General features: G+C 32.6%; 1 protein-coding gene across 1 annotated transcript; it reads right to left on the bottom strand.

The window, feature by feature from the left end:
- Positions 1-5,083: 5,083 nt before the first annotated feature.
- Positions 5,084-15,493, bottom strand: LOC132736976 (nephrin-like). The gene is made up of 12 exons (XM_060724198.1): positions 15,419-15,493; positions 13,072-13,404; positions 12,188-12,514; positions 11,315-11,605; positions 10,657-10,947; positions 10,119-10,409; positions 9,521-9,835; positions 8,621-8,899; positions 8,142-8,435; positions 7,611-7,913; positions 7,055-7,351; positions 5,084-5,616 (listed from the first exon to the last, which is right to left on the bottom strand). Exons 1-12 carry the CDS (start codon positions 15,480-15,482, stop codon positions 5,480-5,482), a joined length of 3,222 nt encoding a protein of 1,073 aa, XP_060580181.1. The 5' UTR covers positions 15,483-15,493; the 3' UTR covers positions 5,084-5,479.
- Positions 15,494-15,784: the final 291 nt, after the last annotated feature.

The raw sequence follows: 15,784 nt of genomic DNA, 5'->3' as shown, positions 1-15,784 counted from the left end.
AGGTTGAAGCCCCCTTCCCAGACACCCTGGCCTGAATTGTTTACCTATTAAAAAGACAAAGCGCATTGAGAGTAAAATATGATATAAATCTAAGTCCTTTTTTATTTGAACCTGGACCCCAGCTGACTTTCCTCTCCATTTTACAATTAGTCGAGACTAAATACTATGGCTTAGATTAACTACATACATGCAGACACTAGTTAGTTCTCTTGGTCAGTGTAGATGCAGTTTAAGCGCCTTGATAATACTGAATAAAAGAGAAACTTATTCGTAGTAGTAAATACATTAACTTTTGAACTATAAATAGCCCCCTATTGAATATGGAATGCGATGATGATTTTTTCGTATATATTCAGCAATGTTTTTCAATACTGAAGCGCAAGTGATGTAAATTTAAATTACTTTGATCATAAAGCACGCTTTTTATGGTTAATGTAAAGCATATCTTACCCTCTGGAAAATTCATTAAAAATCATAGCTTTCCCATACATGTAGATTAAGTTTTTTTCTTCCAGTTTTGCAGAAAATTCATTTTTGTGAAAAATATGTAGACATTTTCAAAATGTGCAAATAAAATGCACCAAAAGCCATAAGGTAACATATGAATTTCATTTTTTTCCTGGGAGAACCGCCAGACCCTCCCTCATCAAAAGGGGGAGTTTGGTCATTTCAAACATACCCCCCCCCCCCTACGAATTCTTATGGCCCGGCCCTGTAATAACAGAGTAAGTCTATTGAATGATATTCTCTCCCTTCACAAATCTTGACCTATTTCATACTCTGCATAATATGTGTGCACTGTTATAAATGCCCTGACTGTTGAGGAAAATATTACTTCCTTATTAATTTTCTGTGTTACCAAACATGGAACAAATAAAGTTTAAAATATTGCAAGGTCTCATGTCACTTGTATATGAAAAAAAGACTTGAGCCTGATGGAAGCATTAGCTCAACTGTCCTTCTAACTTTCTCATCTTGGTGTCATAAGTGTCCGCGTTGGCATACCACTTTGGTTACAGGTTTTGGGGCAACGTTCAGCTTATAAAGCATAGAACTTCATAAACAATTGAACTACGAGGCCTGTTCAATAAATACGCGGAAAAGTGTCGCTAATTCCTTATTTGCCAAGTTAGCTGAATACAACTTATACAGTAATAGAGACAAACATATTTTGAAAATATACAGCAAATATTGCCATTCTGGCATGAATAATATGTTAACAAACGGTCGTTATGGTAACCACATGTAGCGATTACCGGCCCACTTTTGTGGTCACTGGTTGATAATGACGTCGCATTTTAACGTTTACCGTGCGATTTTCACCAAACTTTGCATAATTTACGCGCAATATGTTGGCGTTACGCACATGACGTCATATTGGTGTGTGACGTCATTTAGGCGTAAAGCAGCCATATTGTTTAGTGCGTATGCGTTAAAATGGCATCGGAACAACGATCTTCAATAAAATTTTGTGTTTTGAACGGGTTTTCCAAGAAAGAAACAATGTTAAGATTACAAAAAGCATATGGTGATCAGGCGATGAAGAAAACAGCAATGTACAAGTGGTATGCCCGATTTCCAAGCGGCCAACAAAGCATTCATGACGACAAACGCAGTGGACGTCCCAACGTAACGTCAAATCGCGTCGCTGTGATAATGATCGTCGGATAACAATTCGTGAAATACACGAAAGATCGGATTGTTGCATTGGCACAGTGCATCGCATTATTCATGATGAACTCAATATGAGACGACTGTGTGCCAGGTGGATTCCTAAAATGTTGACGGACGAACAAAAAGTGGAAAGGGTGCGGTGATGCAATCAATTTCTCAGACGCTTTCATAGGGAAGGTGTACGTTTCTTGCGACGGATAGTGACTGTTGATGAGACATGGATTAGTCTATACGAACCTGAAACGAAATCACAGTCTTCTTTGTGGAAAACTCCATGATCGCCTTCACCTAAGAAGTTTAAAGTCGGCCCATCTGCAAGGAAAGATGTTCATCGTCTTCTTTGACGTCGACGGTGTGATATTGAGCCACGCGGTACCCCTGGGTCAGACTGTGACGGCGAAGTATTATTCTAAGGTGAATAAATCTATTTAATCTATAATACGATATTTCATATTATGTCAATACATTACCTAATAATTATTTATATTTGTGTAAGTAATTATGAAAATAAATTATAACGACAATTTACTTATGATTGTATTTCTTTATGCTTTTAGATTCTGAGACGTGATTTTATGAGGGCGATGAGAAAGAAGCGGGCCACGAAAATCGCCGACACGATATTTCATCACGACAACGCACCGTCTCGAGCACCCGGCCTTCAGCTCTGACCTCGCACCATGCAATTTCTTTCTGTTCCCGACACTGAAGAACGTCCTGCGGGGGAACACTTTGATGATGTGAAAGAGATGTCCTACGCGGTGCAAGGTGCAATTTCAGAGATAAATAATGGCTCCTACTTTAATAGTTTCATGTCATGGATCAACCCTTTGTAAAAAGTGTGTTTCCTTTCACGGAGAGTATTTCGAGAGGGACTAGGTGCGTGTTTTGGGTGACTCTCTTACATGCGTTGAGCGTTAGGTCGTTACGACGTTGTGCCGGTTTCACTGCGATTACCTTAGTAATACTTGAAATTGAACTATTAATTTTTATCTGATTTTATTGAAATTCTGTGTACATGTTTATTATATGTTTATTTACAAAATTTAAGGAGAACGTCAATTTCCTATGAATATTAAAGATATGGCAGCACTTTTCCGCGTATTTATTGAACAGCCCTCGTATTTACTTGTTACTTCACAAATATTTTTGAGATCGTTCGTAATAAAATTTGCAACGCCAATAACTCTAGCATAGTTTTTTGACAGAGCAAATTGACAATTTTGAAACAAATTAGTCTTGCTTATTTCTTTCTATTTTATTGTATATGTTTTCAGGATTATAAATGGAGGTTACTCTCTGAACCCCATAAATCTAACAATCATTTTAACAGAGTAATAGTTATTTTTAGGGTAGAAAATCTTAATTTAAAACTTTGCAAGAAAATCAATCTTTAGGACAACAAATATATACTTGTGGTATTCATTTAAACATATAACATCAGTTTTCAAAAGAAAACAGAAGATATTCATATGAAACCTTTACATGTCTTTAGTTTCTATCCAAGCTCCATCAAACTCAGGCATAGAATTTTGCTGCCCTTTGTAAATAATAAAAACAAACCTGGTCCTTTTTGACAGCATTCATGTCCGTCGCACCCAGTGCTTTCAGCACTTTGATTTGTTAAGTAAAACTCATTTCTTACAAATCCAGATTATTGTTTGTTTCGAATTTAATATTTCATTAAAAAAAATCCAACACGTTGACATATGATTTCCTTTTAATCTTGAATCTGCAATTAAACTTTACTTTTCATAAAAAAACAACACTAATCTCTATCAATATCCCCTGATAATCTATGTAATAGTGAACCCGTTTGCCAATATTGATATTGAAAAATTGATTTCAGTATAAAATCATATAAGGGATACAAACATAATGATTTGATATACAAACATATGATTCAATAATTTCTATAATAATTTTATAATTCGCAAACTGTGTGTTACTTTATTTGTTTCAATGTGAGTTTCACAGTACTGCACAATGTTAGGCTAAATAAATGGGTTCTTTAACCGTGAAAGTAATGTATATTTATTACGCATTCACATAAACTTTAAACATAATAATTATATTATTCTTAGCAAACTGTTTATGCCGATATTTTCTGTTTTACATAATTAATTATTTTGAAACATTTCATCAATCAATTAAATTGATTGTTCATATTCTTATATTAACGTAGTCGGAAGTGTCAGTAATAGGCAGTTTTGTATTTTGCAACTCCATGTATGTATTTGGGTCCCGGCTTGAAGTGTTCAAATGTTCATATTGTAAATTGAACTCATCATAATTATTAATTTCTCTCCTGCTTGCATCCAAGTCCGTGTAAGTGGATAAGTCATGGCTTCCGGCAGTAACATCTAAATCAACATATTAAAGTAATCGCACATCAGATATGTTAGAGTATGTAAGCAAATTAAATTTATACACTAAATAAAAAGCCTCATTTCTTTTAACATTGTGAATAATTGAAAGTAAACGTATGGCGATAATTATACACACAATATATAAGTATGTTAATATGAACAATTTATGTTAACAAGTTATATAGCTTAGTTGATCCATTTATATATAACTTATACATATTATAGCAGAAGACCATGGTTTTGCATACAGGTCGAAAACAAAACATTCACTATAGTTGTTTAATGATTGTTACCTGGTTTTGGACCTTCATCACGTAAAGATCGTACATTCCTGAAAATAAAGTTTGTGTCAAGTGCCGTTAATCCAAATAACAATAATAATTAAAAGGCAATTTAACCATATATACATCACAGTGCATATTAATATAAGATATTTTATATTATATTTAAATGAAACCTGATATAAGTTTTTTAAATTGTTGAACAAATAAATCAGTGCATCTCTGTTCGAGTAATTGACAGGTTTTCATTATTTTTACACCGATAATGGTTTGAAAACTAAAGTGATTAATATAAGTTTTACTAACTTGTTTCGCACTTGAGCTTAAATAAATGTGTTTAAATTATAAAAAACTAGAACAATAATTTATATCTGCAAAGTAAAATATTATCTGAACGGTCGATTACCATTTACTTACTATGACAGAATCATTTTATATTGAGTACGGTATATTTAGTAGATAAAGAAAAATCGATAATATTTTGGAGTTCTTCCGATGTGTCTTTATTATTTATGCTTGAACATATATGAATGCAAGCAGTCCCTCATTTGAGAAGTGTAATTGTTTTTCTCGTATGAACAAACATGGATTTAAAACAAAGCGTTGAAATATTTGGGGTTTATCAAATTTATAAAGCACAAATAAGACGTTGATATGATAGTATTCTTAGTATGTATTAAATGTTATAGGTTTATTATTATCTCCATGTAAATGAACATTATTCATATGATTATAACATAAATAATGCGAGATTTTATGTTTTGAAAATGAGGATATTTGACATGCCTTTACAAATTGGATGGCCGTTTTAACATCTCAGTATGACGACTCACATTCATCAATAAGGGGAAATTATACATAAACCAAAATGTACTGATTACTACCGAAAGGTTCAACAACGTGGCTTGAACGGTTATGCTCATCTAATCAAATCGATACACTCTTATTGTATGTATATTTGGTACCTTCAAGTGAATCATTTTACAACGAATAAGTCATTATGACTGAATTCAGCCCTGATAAAAATCTAAGGCCTCCAGTTGTAGCTAATAAAAGATTTGATAAAGTGATCATAAAATATTGTTATATTGATATATTTATCAAATTGGAATTTAAACATGTCATGGCTCTTTTATCAGAAAAACGTGACCTCACTTACTTAAGTCGTTTAGATCCAAACAAGGACCCAGCAACAAGTGCGAGTGTAACAACAGATGCACCGACACCAGCACCAACAAATGCCCCAGTGTTTGAAGATCCCATAGTTTGCGTTTCTTTTGACTTCTTTATGCCTGGTGAAATTAAAATTATGTGTATACAATTTTTTCTTTCTATATTAAAGAAAATATTTCTATACAAACTAAATGATTTACGCTTTTTAGAGTCATTTTTCAAGTCAAGTAAACTATTATATTGGCAAAAACAAATACATACAGATACATTACAAAACGACTTTATATACATCCAGTAGTTAAAACTAGTGTAATAGTAACATGATTCAATAAAGGAAAATGGACATTTAACGGTCTTGTCAGGTATTTGGGTTTCAGTCCCGAAACATCTTTATTACAAAAATTATGCATCCTTACAATAAAAATTTACGACCACTCGATGCAATTGGGAAATCCAAGCAGTAGGGAAAGAAAATGCTTTTGTTTTATTTAGAGACGTTTCTGGTCTCAATAATTATGCGATTAAATTAAATGTTTCAAATGCAAAAACACCCATTATGGAGAAGGATAGTGCAGTGTTTAAATGCGCAGCGATTATTTTTAAAACTCTAACCGATATTGTTTAATATTTTACCATAATACACTATACGCATGTATATGTAGTGTACACGTACAAGTTACATAAAATATAACGCAATACTGGCACTTCAGCGTACACACGTATTTACTATTACATAAATGTGACTACGGGAACTAGTTCATTACTTAAATTATTGTAATTACGGCGGACGTCAAAACGTCATCGACAAAACGTGATCTCCTTTTCGATGTACAATTGATAATCTGTACGCCCTTAACATTTTATTCTGTAATCATTGCCGGGTATACGTGGAAATAACACGCACAGTTTATTTATCTTCATTGCATAGAAGTCGTAAAGGAATATAATAATTAATGTTTTTTCCCTAAATAACTCAACAAAAATTACAAAATGATATTAAAGCAACAGGGGAAAAACGAAGTTCAACAAGTAATTTCGGTAGACATAATTCACAACGGCAATGTAGCGTCAAGTAAATGGTTTACTGGAAAGAAACATACGAGCGGAATTGTTCTCCTCATCAGACAAATTAGATACATGTATATTAAAAATTACGAATTAATCACATAAATATTGACAAAATTTCATTAAACATAAGCGTTTCTGCCACGATTTGTATCCCAGCTGTCAAGGACATATTATATAAAATAATAACATCCATGTCGAGCGATAATTTCATGGTAATAGGTAGACGTCAAAATGTCGACATGACTTGCGCCACCAACTCTGTACCACATAGTTTCAAATGACTTGTACATTATTTGTAAATCGTCCATCTTTATTCATAACAGAGATCAAAATATCATTTGCATGGGTTTACTCTATTATGAAAATGTTTAAGGTAATAGCTTGACCAAACCGCAATATACCTTTTGATTTTACTTGTGACTTGACAAGATTATTTTACTTTCACCAATTTCAAAGTATGTCAAATAGAAACATAATATGCTTGATTACCTTTAGTTTTGAAATAAAGACGCTCTGTGTGAATTGAATTTCCTTCTATGTTCTTAGCAAACATCTCTATTTCATACTCTTGAATGCTGCGAAGGTCATTTAAAGTATAATTCATATTCATATCACCTTTATCTTGTATTGATTTGTTCAACCATAAACTGTCGTGTTTTATTTTATAGATTATTACAAATGTTTGTGGAAATCCTCCATTAAAACCAGGACTCCATGCCAGTGGAACTGATGTGTCTGTAATTGTGTTGTTTATTACACGAAAGTCCCTTGGTCTCTCTGGTTTATCTGTAAATTCACGGCTAAATAAACTCATTAGCTCGTATATTTTCAAGCTTATCTTAAAACAAAATTTTAAAGTGCAGACTTTCAACAACAATAATAACAATATAACTTGCACTCAAGTGTAAAAAAGGTCATTTAATACAACCAGTGTAATATATTCAAGGTACTTATCATCGGATTTTAAGTATATTAATATTTCGACAGGATTTATTCAAAAACTAATACTAAACCAAAGCATCATGTTAAGATAAAATGTACTTACCTGTGGCTTTCAATTCATAATAGTGAGTATACAGTCCAACTGAATTTTCAACATTTACTTTATAAAGTCCATAATCTTGTTGAGTTGTGTTCATTATAGTAATATTTGTTTGAAAATCATTCGAATGTATTATGTATTTATTGTCATTGTTAGGAATGGCAACATTTTCCTTAAACCAACTGAACATTGTTTTGTTTGGTTCATCAAGATAATTCCAAGCTGTAAATAGCAGTGTTACATCAACGTTCAGAACTGTTGCCACTTTTATAACGTTTGTTTCGCCAGAGGATGGTCTTGGTCGGCCTGCAGATAGAAATAGTTTTTTTTCCATTTAACGTTTATGTTTATAATATTAATGTAATTTAATAAACAATGCAATGCAATCAGCACTTTAAAGATAAATTTTACATACAGTTTAATTATATAATAAATGATATCACATTGAATGTAGGAGTTTTAAAATTACATTTCAGCGTAGATCCTTGCTAGGCTTTTAAAGTTATATTGAATACAAATCGTTTAAATTCTTACTTTTAACGATAAGAATCAGTTTTGACTGTAATGGTGAGCCCCTTGTGTAGTTGTTTCTCCCGGTACAAATATATTCTCCGGCATCTTTAAATGATGCATTGTGCAATGTGTGGTGGGCAATATTTGAGTTTGATACTTCGACAATATAGTCACCCCATGGAGACATTATTTTTAAATCTGACGTAGGATTGGCTTCAACAATGCATTCAAATGATGGATTTTGAGTTCTGTTTACTTCAAAGGTCCGACCAGAGCTTACCGTAGATATTGTAAATGTGTTAATTTCCGATGGAACTGAAAATAATAAAAATATTCTTAAAACATGACTGAAAAATAACAAGTCTATATCTATTTATCTGTTTTAGAAAAATCAAAGTTAGCAATGAAGGATATATTGATTGTTAACTTCTAAAGAATATCACAATATCAAACGCATGTATCAATTGTCATATTATCGGGAAAGCTAGTAAATATCTTACAGAAAACATTTAGATGAAAAGATTGTCTTCTTTCAATTTTTGAAAATCTACCGATAGTAGGATGCATCTCTGTAATTACACTACAGGTGTAGTTTGCATCATCTGCTCTTGAAACGTTCTTTATAAACAATAGTCTATTGTTCCATCGATTTTCGTCACTTTGTCTGGACCATGTAACTGTGGAGTATGAAGGATTACCATCTACTACCGGGCATAATGTTTCCAATTGTGATCCCTCAACAATTCTTACATCATGTATATTATTCACAATAGCTGGATCTTTAAACAACAATTGATAGTTTTTAAACAAACAATCTATATAATTATACAAAGGTTTTATTTTTTAAAATACAGAAGCAAGTGCTATTAAAACAAAGAAAGTCATGGCGAACACGCTTTTAGTGCGTAAACACTTTAATCATAAATATGTATGCGGTCACCGTTGCTTGGTGAGTAGGACAGCTCTCAGTTTACTCCGTATAGTTGAGCTTTAAATCAGACTACCAACTATCCATTTATCAAGTTTCATAACATTATTTTCAGTAACTCATTGCGTTATCACGAGATATAATTATTGTGGACGGACAGACGGACTGAGAGTTAATCTAAACGACCCCCGGTTAAACTGGTTTGCGACTAGTAAGCAAAATATTTTAGTGGGGAAAGATATTGTATGCAAAAAAAAATGTTGCATCCAAGAATGTTCTCTAAAAGAAATAAATGAAAAATGCAGTAAAGCCAGAATAAAATAGAAAATCACTTGTAGGCGATTATATATGTATATAGTTCAGAATCTATAGACTTATTAGTAATTTCAATTTAGAACGTCTTTCAGATTATATCTCCAGACGTTCCGGTATCCTCTTATTAATTAATAAGAGTGTAAAATTTCTTACTTACATAATATGTTCAGAATTATTTGTGAGTTACTTTTTCCTACTTCAGTTTTGCCAATTGATCTCTTCATAGCATTTTCAACGTTGCAAGCATGTGTTCCACTTTCGTGCCGACTGATGTTGACAAATTTCAAGACGTTTGTCGTCTGTGTTTTCATATATTGCTCATGTATCCATTTATATGTCGGCATTGGTTTACTTGTCGAAAAACATGTCACATTGATTGTTTCTGATTCAATAACACTGACGTTTCTTTTTTGAACTTGAACGTTGTCGCCATTATAATTTGAAACGTGTATTGTAGGAAGCCGTGGAGGATCTTGAATACAAATTATAAAATGTAACGTAATGAGATAAATCTATTTCTGACATAAGATGCTTTGAATGATGCTTTGAACGAATTTGTTGCGAGTTTTGAGTGTAAGTGACGCTTCACCTTTGAATGAAATAAATATTAAGTAAAAATGGCAAATATATTTTGTCTCAAGACAAACAAAATAAAATCCTGAATACTTAAATGTGCAAAACACTATATTTTTCTTTCAAATATAATTATCAATTGTGTGTTTACTTTAGCAAAGACATCGTAAATATAAACTTACAAAAGACAATAATTGAAAACAATTCTTCCGATTTTGAGTTCATTTCTTTTTGACTTGCAGTTTCTTTCATCAAGTTTGTTGCTCTGCATGTACTATTTATGTCCAAAAGGATGTTAGATATACTCAATCTGGGATTGCTTTTGTTATCATCCCATTTGATGTTAGGTACAGGATTTCCTTTTACATCACAATAAATTGAAAACGTATCATTTCTCACTACGTAAAATATGTTTGATTGAATGAGCTGTCCGCTGGAGTTTTCAAATTTAAATTTTGGATCGCTTGGGGGGTCTGAAAATATCAAAAGTTTGTACATCTTTTGTTGAAAGAGACATATATTATGTCAACTGAAATATATCAAAAATAAAAATAGTGTAATAGATAACAAAATATTAGATACTTTGATTTTAATGCAATTATAGTTATCAGAGCATTTTACTTCTCTTAAGACACATATTAATCTAATTGTTAAAATGTTCTCTGTCTGTGATCAAAGCAATCTGCTTGGGTTTAATTCCTTGAAATAGTTTGTACTTACATAATACTGTTAGAATGAATGATGATGAATTACTCCCGTCCTCATGGGAAGAATTCGTTCTTGTCATCCTGTTTGACGCCACACATTTATAATCCCCCTGATTGCTTATTTTAACGCTTGTTATTTCCAACGTATCACCTTTGCCAGAAAAACCTGGACCAGTCCATATGTAGCTAGATAAAGGATTACTTTCGCTATTGCAGACAACTCGCAATGTGTTGTTTTGAATAACACGAACATTGCCAAAAACATATGTTTGTCCGATTTTAAAATGTGGTGTGGTTGGAGGGTCTTCAAAAGAAAACAACAACTAAATTCTGACAAAAATACATATGAATTGATGATTTACATTAACTTTTATCCAACTAAAATTATTAGCAATGTAACCACTATTTCTAAATTATCTTAACAAAAATCTGGAAAGTATCAAACAATAAATGTTCAATGCACAGAACAAATTCTAATAAAAATATCGTAAATATCGGCAATTTAGTTTCAGGAACAATAAAAAACCTTTTTAAATATGTATATCAGACTAGTCTGACTTTGTAAATTTTAAAGTTAAATGCGTTGCTTTCAATAGATAAGAAATAAAGATGTTAAGCCTTTTTTGAATAATCGTTAGACATGTTCAAGGATATAAGAAACTCAAACTCACATTGTACATTAACTGTTATGTTCGTAGTTTTTTTCCAATTACTTATTTTGTGATTCGATGTACAGGAGCATGTGCTATAATTGCGCAATGCCGTCCATTTAACTGTGCTTGTTACAGTGCTATCTTGGGTTCGCGATATTGAGTCATGACTGTCGAAACAGTTCCAGCTTAACAATGCCAATGGGTTTCCTCCGGTAATCGAACATACAAATGACCCTTTATCAGACTCAATGACCCGTATAGCATCGTTAGACCCAACTCCTTGTATCAAAGGTGAATTATCTGGGGGATCTGAAATAAACAGTCAAGCTTGGGTTAGTTAATTTGGGTTCCATGTAAAAAAAATCTCAGTGTACCAGTTATCAAACTATTTAATACAATTTTGAAGGTTGTAAAAATGAACTTGTTTTTTTTTTTTAATTTTTAGTTTTTTTATAATTTATTTTTATTTATGGTTTCTTAAACAAAAAAAAAGCTAATGGTAAGACAAAATACTTTAGATGTTTCATGACAATTCAATGCAACATATCTTACATCGATGCGTTTTGTTTGATGCAAAACAGTTCATCTTTAGATGGAGACAACTTGCTTATGCATGATTTTATCCTCGGCTGGTTCCTAAATGTTACGTTTTATATATATTTATTTTATAATATTTATGAATATATAAATATGTGTACATCCATTAGAAATTTGACCAAATGGTCAACATGAAAATATCAAAATAGGGGTTACATAATAATTATATAATACCTATTTCTGAGTTATGTTAGCTATGTCAGTAAACATTTGTGTGCAGAATTCTAGGTAACTGTTTTTTTTGAAAACATACGTCATGATAATAAATATAGAATAAAAATATTTAGGCCTTACAGGTAACATTAACAATTGTTTTTCTGCTTGTTTTGTCAGCTTTATCAGATTGAGTCCACACTTCACAGTACAGACGTAAGTAATTCATCGTTCTATTTGGACTTAATGTCAGTACACTCACAACGGCTTTGAGACCATATTCGCCATTAACGTCTTTGTTGGTTGACAAATGTGTTAGATTATATACAACCTGGTCGTAACTACTAAGATACCATTGTACTCTTGGGTCTGGTCGACACGCTGATGTGCTGCAAGAGATTTTCTTTTCCTGAAATTCTTTCATGTAGTCCCCATTATGTTGGCTCAATTCCGCGCTTGTAGCCGGAACTGTTAAAAGTGTTGCAGCATAAAATTATGGAGATTTTCAAAAATATGTACACACATTTGTTGAAGTCAAAGATGGAAAAAAATATCCACATTTTTTTTTCTAAACTAATCATAAAATGTTTTCGATATCATTGTACTAAATAGTAGAGGTTAATTTCCTTCCATTTTAGTCATTAGTTATTCAATAAAAACATAAATTGTTAGAATTAAAACGTTGAAAATAATAGGCAAGTGTGTGATAAACTTATATGATCAAAAACATTAAAATAACATTTACACGACAATTTAATGAACTATGAATCATTATAATTGTTTAGTATTATAGAGACTATGATATGAGAACTCCATGAAACTGTATTTGCATAGCCTTTTGTCAGTGAGAGCATATGCATAAATTTTGAATGATTTTGAAATTATACGGAAGCAAAAAAAGTGTTAGAGACAATAAACGCAAAAACAAATAGTAACAATTATACAATATATAAAAATTTTAGAAACTGGGTCAGTAATTTTTTTTAATGCATACTTATTTATAGCAATTGATAATTAATTGTTACCTAACACTTTTATAGCGACTGTATTTGATGAGGAAAGCGTTCCTGAACAAGTCCATTTAGCTCCATGTTGTGATCGTTCAATTTTCTTTAGAATTACAGAGTACGTTCCATCACTATTGCACACACCGCTAAAATAAGCACTATTATTTAGAAACCGCGATGTAATACATTGTCCTTTGGAGTAATATAAATTTGCGCCACCAGCTATCTGAGAGTTAAACCAAATTGATTCTGGCAGAATTCCATTTGTCATTGAACATGTGAGTGTAGCACTGGAATTTTCTGTGGCTGTTATTTGCAATGGTGTAAGCTGAATGGAGTTTGTCAATACACCTATGTAAGAGAGACATCTAATTAATTACGCATGTCTTCAAATGCTTGTGATAAGCACAAATAAACCTTATTTAATACCGGGTATATTTAAAATAGAGAAATACAGAATCCCTAAAGAAAGCCCAACACGACAAAATTAAAAATGTTGCAGGCTGGGTTTGACTGAGCCGGTTCATGAACGGTACTGGTAAGTGCAAGTTACCGTCCACGCCCCCTAGCACCAGTTTAGGCATAATTCAACAATGGTGAAATTTTGAATTTAGAGACATCCGCAGATGTGTTCATACGGTAGTGCCATTCCACGAAAAGCGGCGTATGGTCCCAAAGTAAAAGAAAGCGTGTGCCCTAAACGAGAAAACAATGAGCGGAACTAAATGAAATAGAATTTTGAAAGGGGATCTCATGTTTTGAAGCCTGATTTTCACAGACAAGACGTCAAAAGACAAATTTAAAAAGCAGGCAACATATCCTAAGGGTGATTACATAGTATTCAAATAGGAATACTGGAACCACCCAAGTTGGAAAAAGGCCCAATAGAAGAAACTAAAACTACCGCATAACATGTTTACACAACAATAATGTTGTGCTAAACGATCTTTAAGGATCGGAAATATAACATACGGGGAGATTTTTAACAGCCGCCACACGGCACAAATAACACGGATGTGACAATAAAATAGAGAAAGACAGAATCCCTAGAGAAAGCCCAACATGACAAAATTAAAAATGTTTCAGGCTCGGCTTGGGTTTTTTTATTGTGTCGGGGGCCGCATCCTTTGAACGTTGCCTTTGCCTTGTTGGTCTTTATTCTTTTCTTTTAGTTGAGCCTGTTCTTGGACAGTACTGGGAAGTGCAAGTTACCGGCCACGCCCTCTAGCACCGGCTTAAGCAAAATACAACATTTGAACGCGACAAATGGTGCAATTTTGAATTTAGAGACATCCACAGATGTGTTACAACAGATATAGAAAACATGTTAGAGACTATGACAGAATATGAAATGACAATAAAGGTTGTGTTTGTCTGTCTTTTGAGACAAAATAAATACAAAACTAAACCGATGTTGATGCCATTCATTGAATAGTTAATAAAATAGTATGTTGTAAATAGAAAAAGTAAAGTGATGATTCGTTAATCAGAAGTGACATTTTACTTAACCAATACATAGGAGTTACATTGTCTTTATCGTATAAATCATGTAAATTGAGACCCCTTGCATTAATTTGTCTAATGAAGTTGAATACAGAAAGTAGAACAAAAGAGCAGTAGAACTCAAACTTATTCTCGCAATATTTGAAGATTTGTTCATGTACAAATATTTCTGTACGTTGATAACGTATAGAAAGATTTTGATACTTAAAGATCTACTATGCTGACATTTGATACAAGAAGATGATCATTGCTACACAGCACCATCTTTGTCAATACAAATAAACACTTTCAGACTTCACAAGAAGTAGATTTAAATTAAACACCCTATTCTAAGAATAGACAAACGTAATATGGCAGACAGCTTCCCATTTTACTCATTCTTTCATTCAAATAAGAAATATTCAGTTAGAATATCATATATTTCAATAAATTACTGAGAATAAAATATTTCACTTAAAGCTGAGCATAATATATGTAATAGATATACCATTGCTGCGTTGACGATTTCTGGGTTTGCGTAAATTATACCATAATCACGTGACTTTTCTTATGCCTTAACCTCACGAGACGAAGTCGAGTGAGGTTGCATAAGAAAGGTCACGTGATTATGGTATAATTTACGCAAACCCAGAAATCGCCAACGCACCAATGGTGTATCTGTTTTAACCTATAGCTCCGCCCAGAAACACTTACTCCTTCGATCTTCAAAACTGAAAATTATACCATAGTCTGGGTATGGTATAATTTACGGTTATTGGAAATTATACTTGGAAGAATTTTACATAAGAAGCGCTGAAGAGCTATAGGTTAAATTTAATTAAAAAGGCGATCGCCCTTTTAACGATATGACAAAAAGACTTACCTATATCAGAAACTAATAATATGTAAAGAAAACTACATCTTTCGGTATGCATTTTGTTCAACATAGCTTCATTCCTGAAAATATTTGAAATTATTTCCAATTTGAAATGAACGTTGTGGCACACGTGGACAATTTAAAACAAATTAATTTACCTGTCAGTTTTTAAAGTTCAGTTGAAATAACTTGAACAGCATTTAAATTGAAAATATGAGAGCGACAAGAAATGAATCACATGTGTCGCTTGATGATAACCAATTGCATTGCATAGCCGTGTTATATGTACTTTAGTGCCGAACGCCTGTGTTATGGACAGTAACGAGTCATTTGATTTAATTGAAAAGTTTTGGAACTTCCTGGCGGATATTT

This window comes from Ruditapes philippinarum, unplaced genomic scaffold (genome assembly GCF_026571515.1).
Source record: "Ruditapes philippinarum isolate M1 unplaced genomic scaffold, ASM2657151v2 ctg7035_1_1_1_1, whole genome shotgun sequence".
In the NCBI taxonomy this organism is placed as follows: domain Eukaryota; kingdom Metazoa; phylum Mollusca; class Bivalvia; order Venerida; family Veneridae; genus Ruditapes; species Ruditapes philippinarum.
The sequence above is the reverse complement of the archived record's forward strand: the minus strand, read 5'-3'. Positions and strand labels throughout refer to the sequence as shown.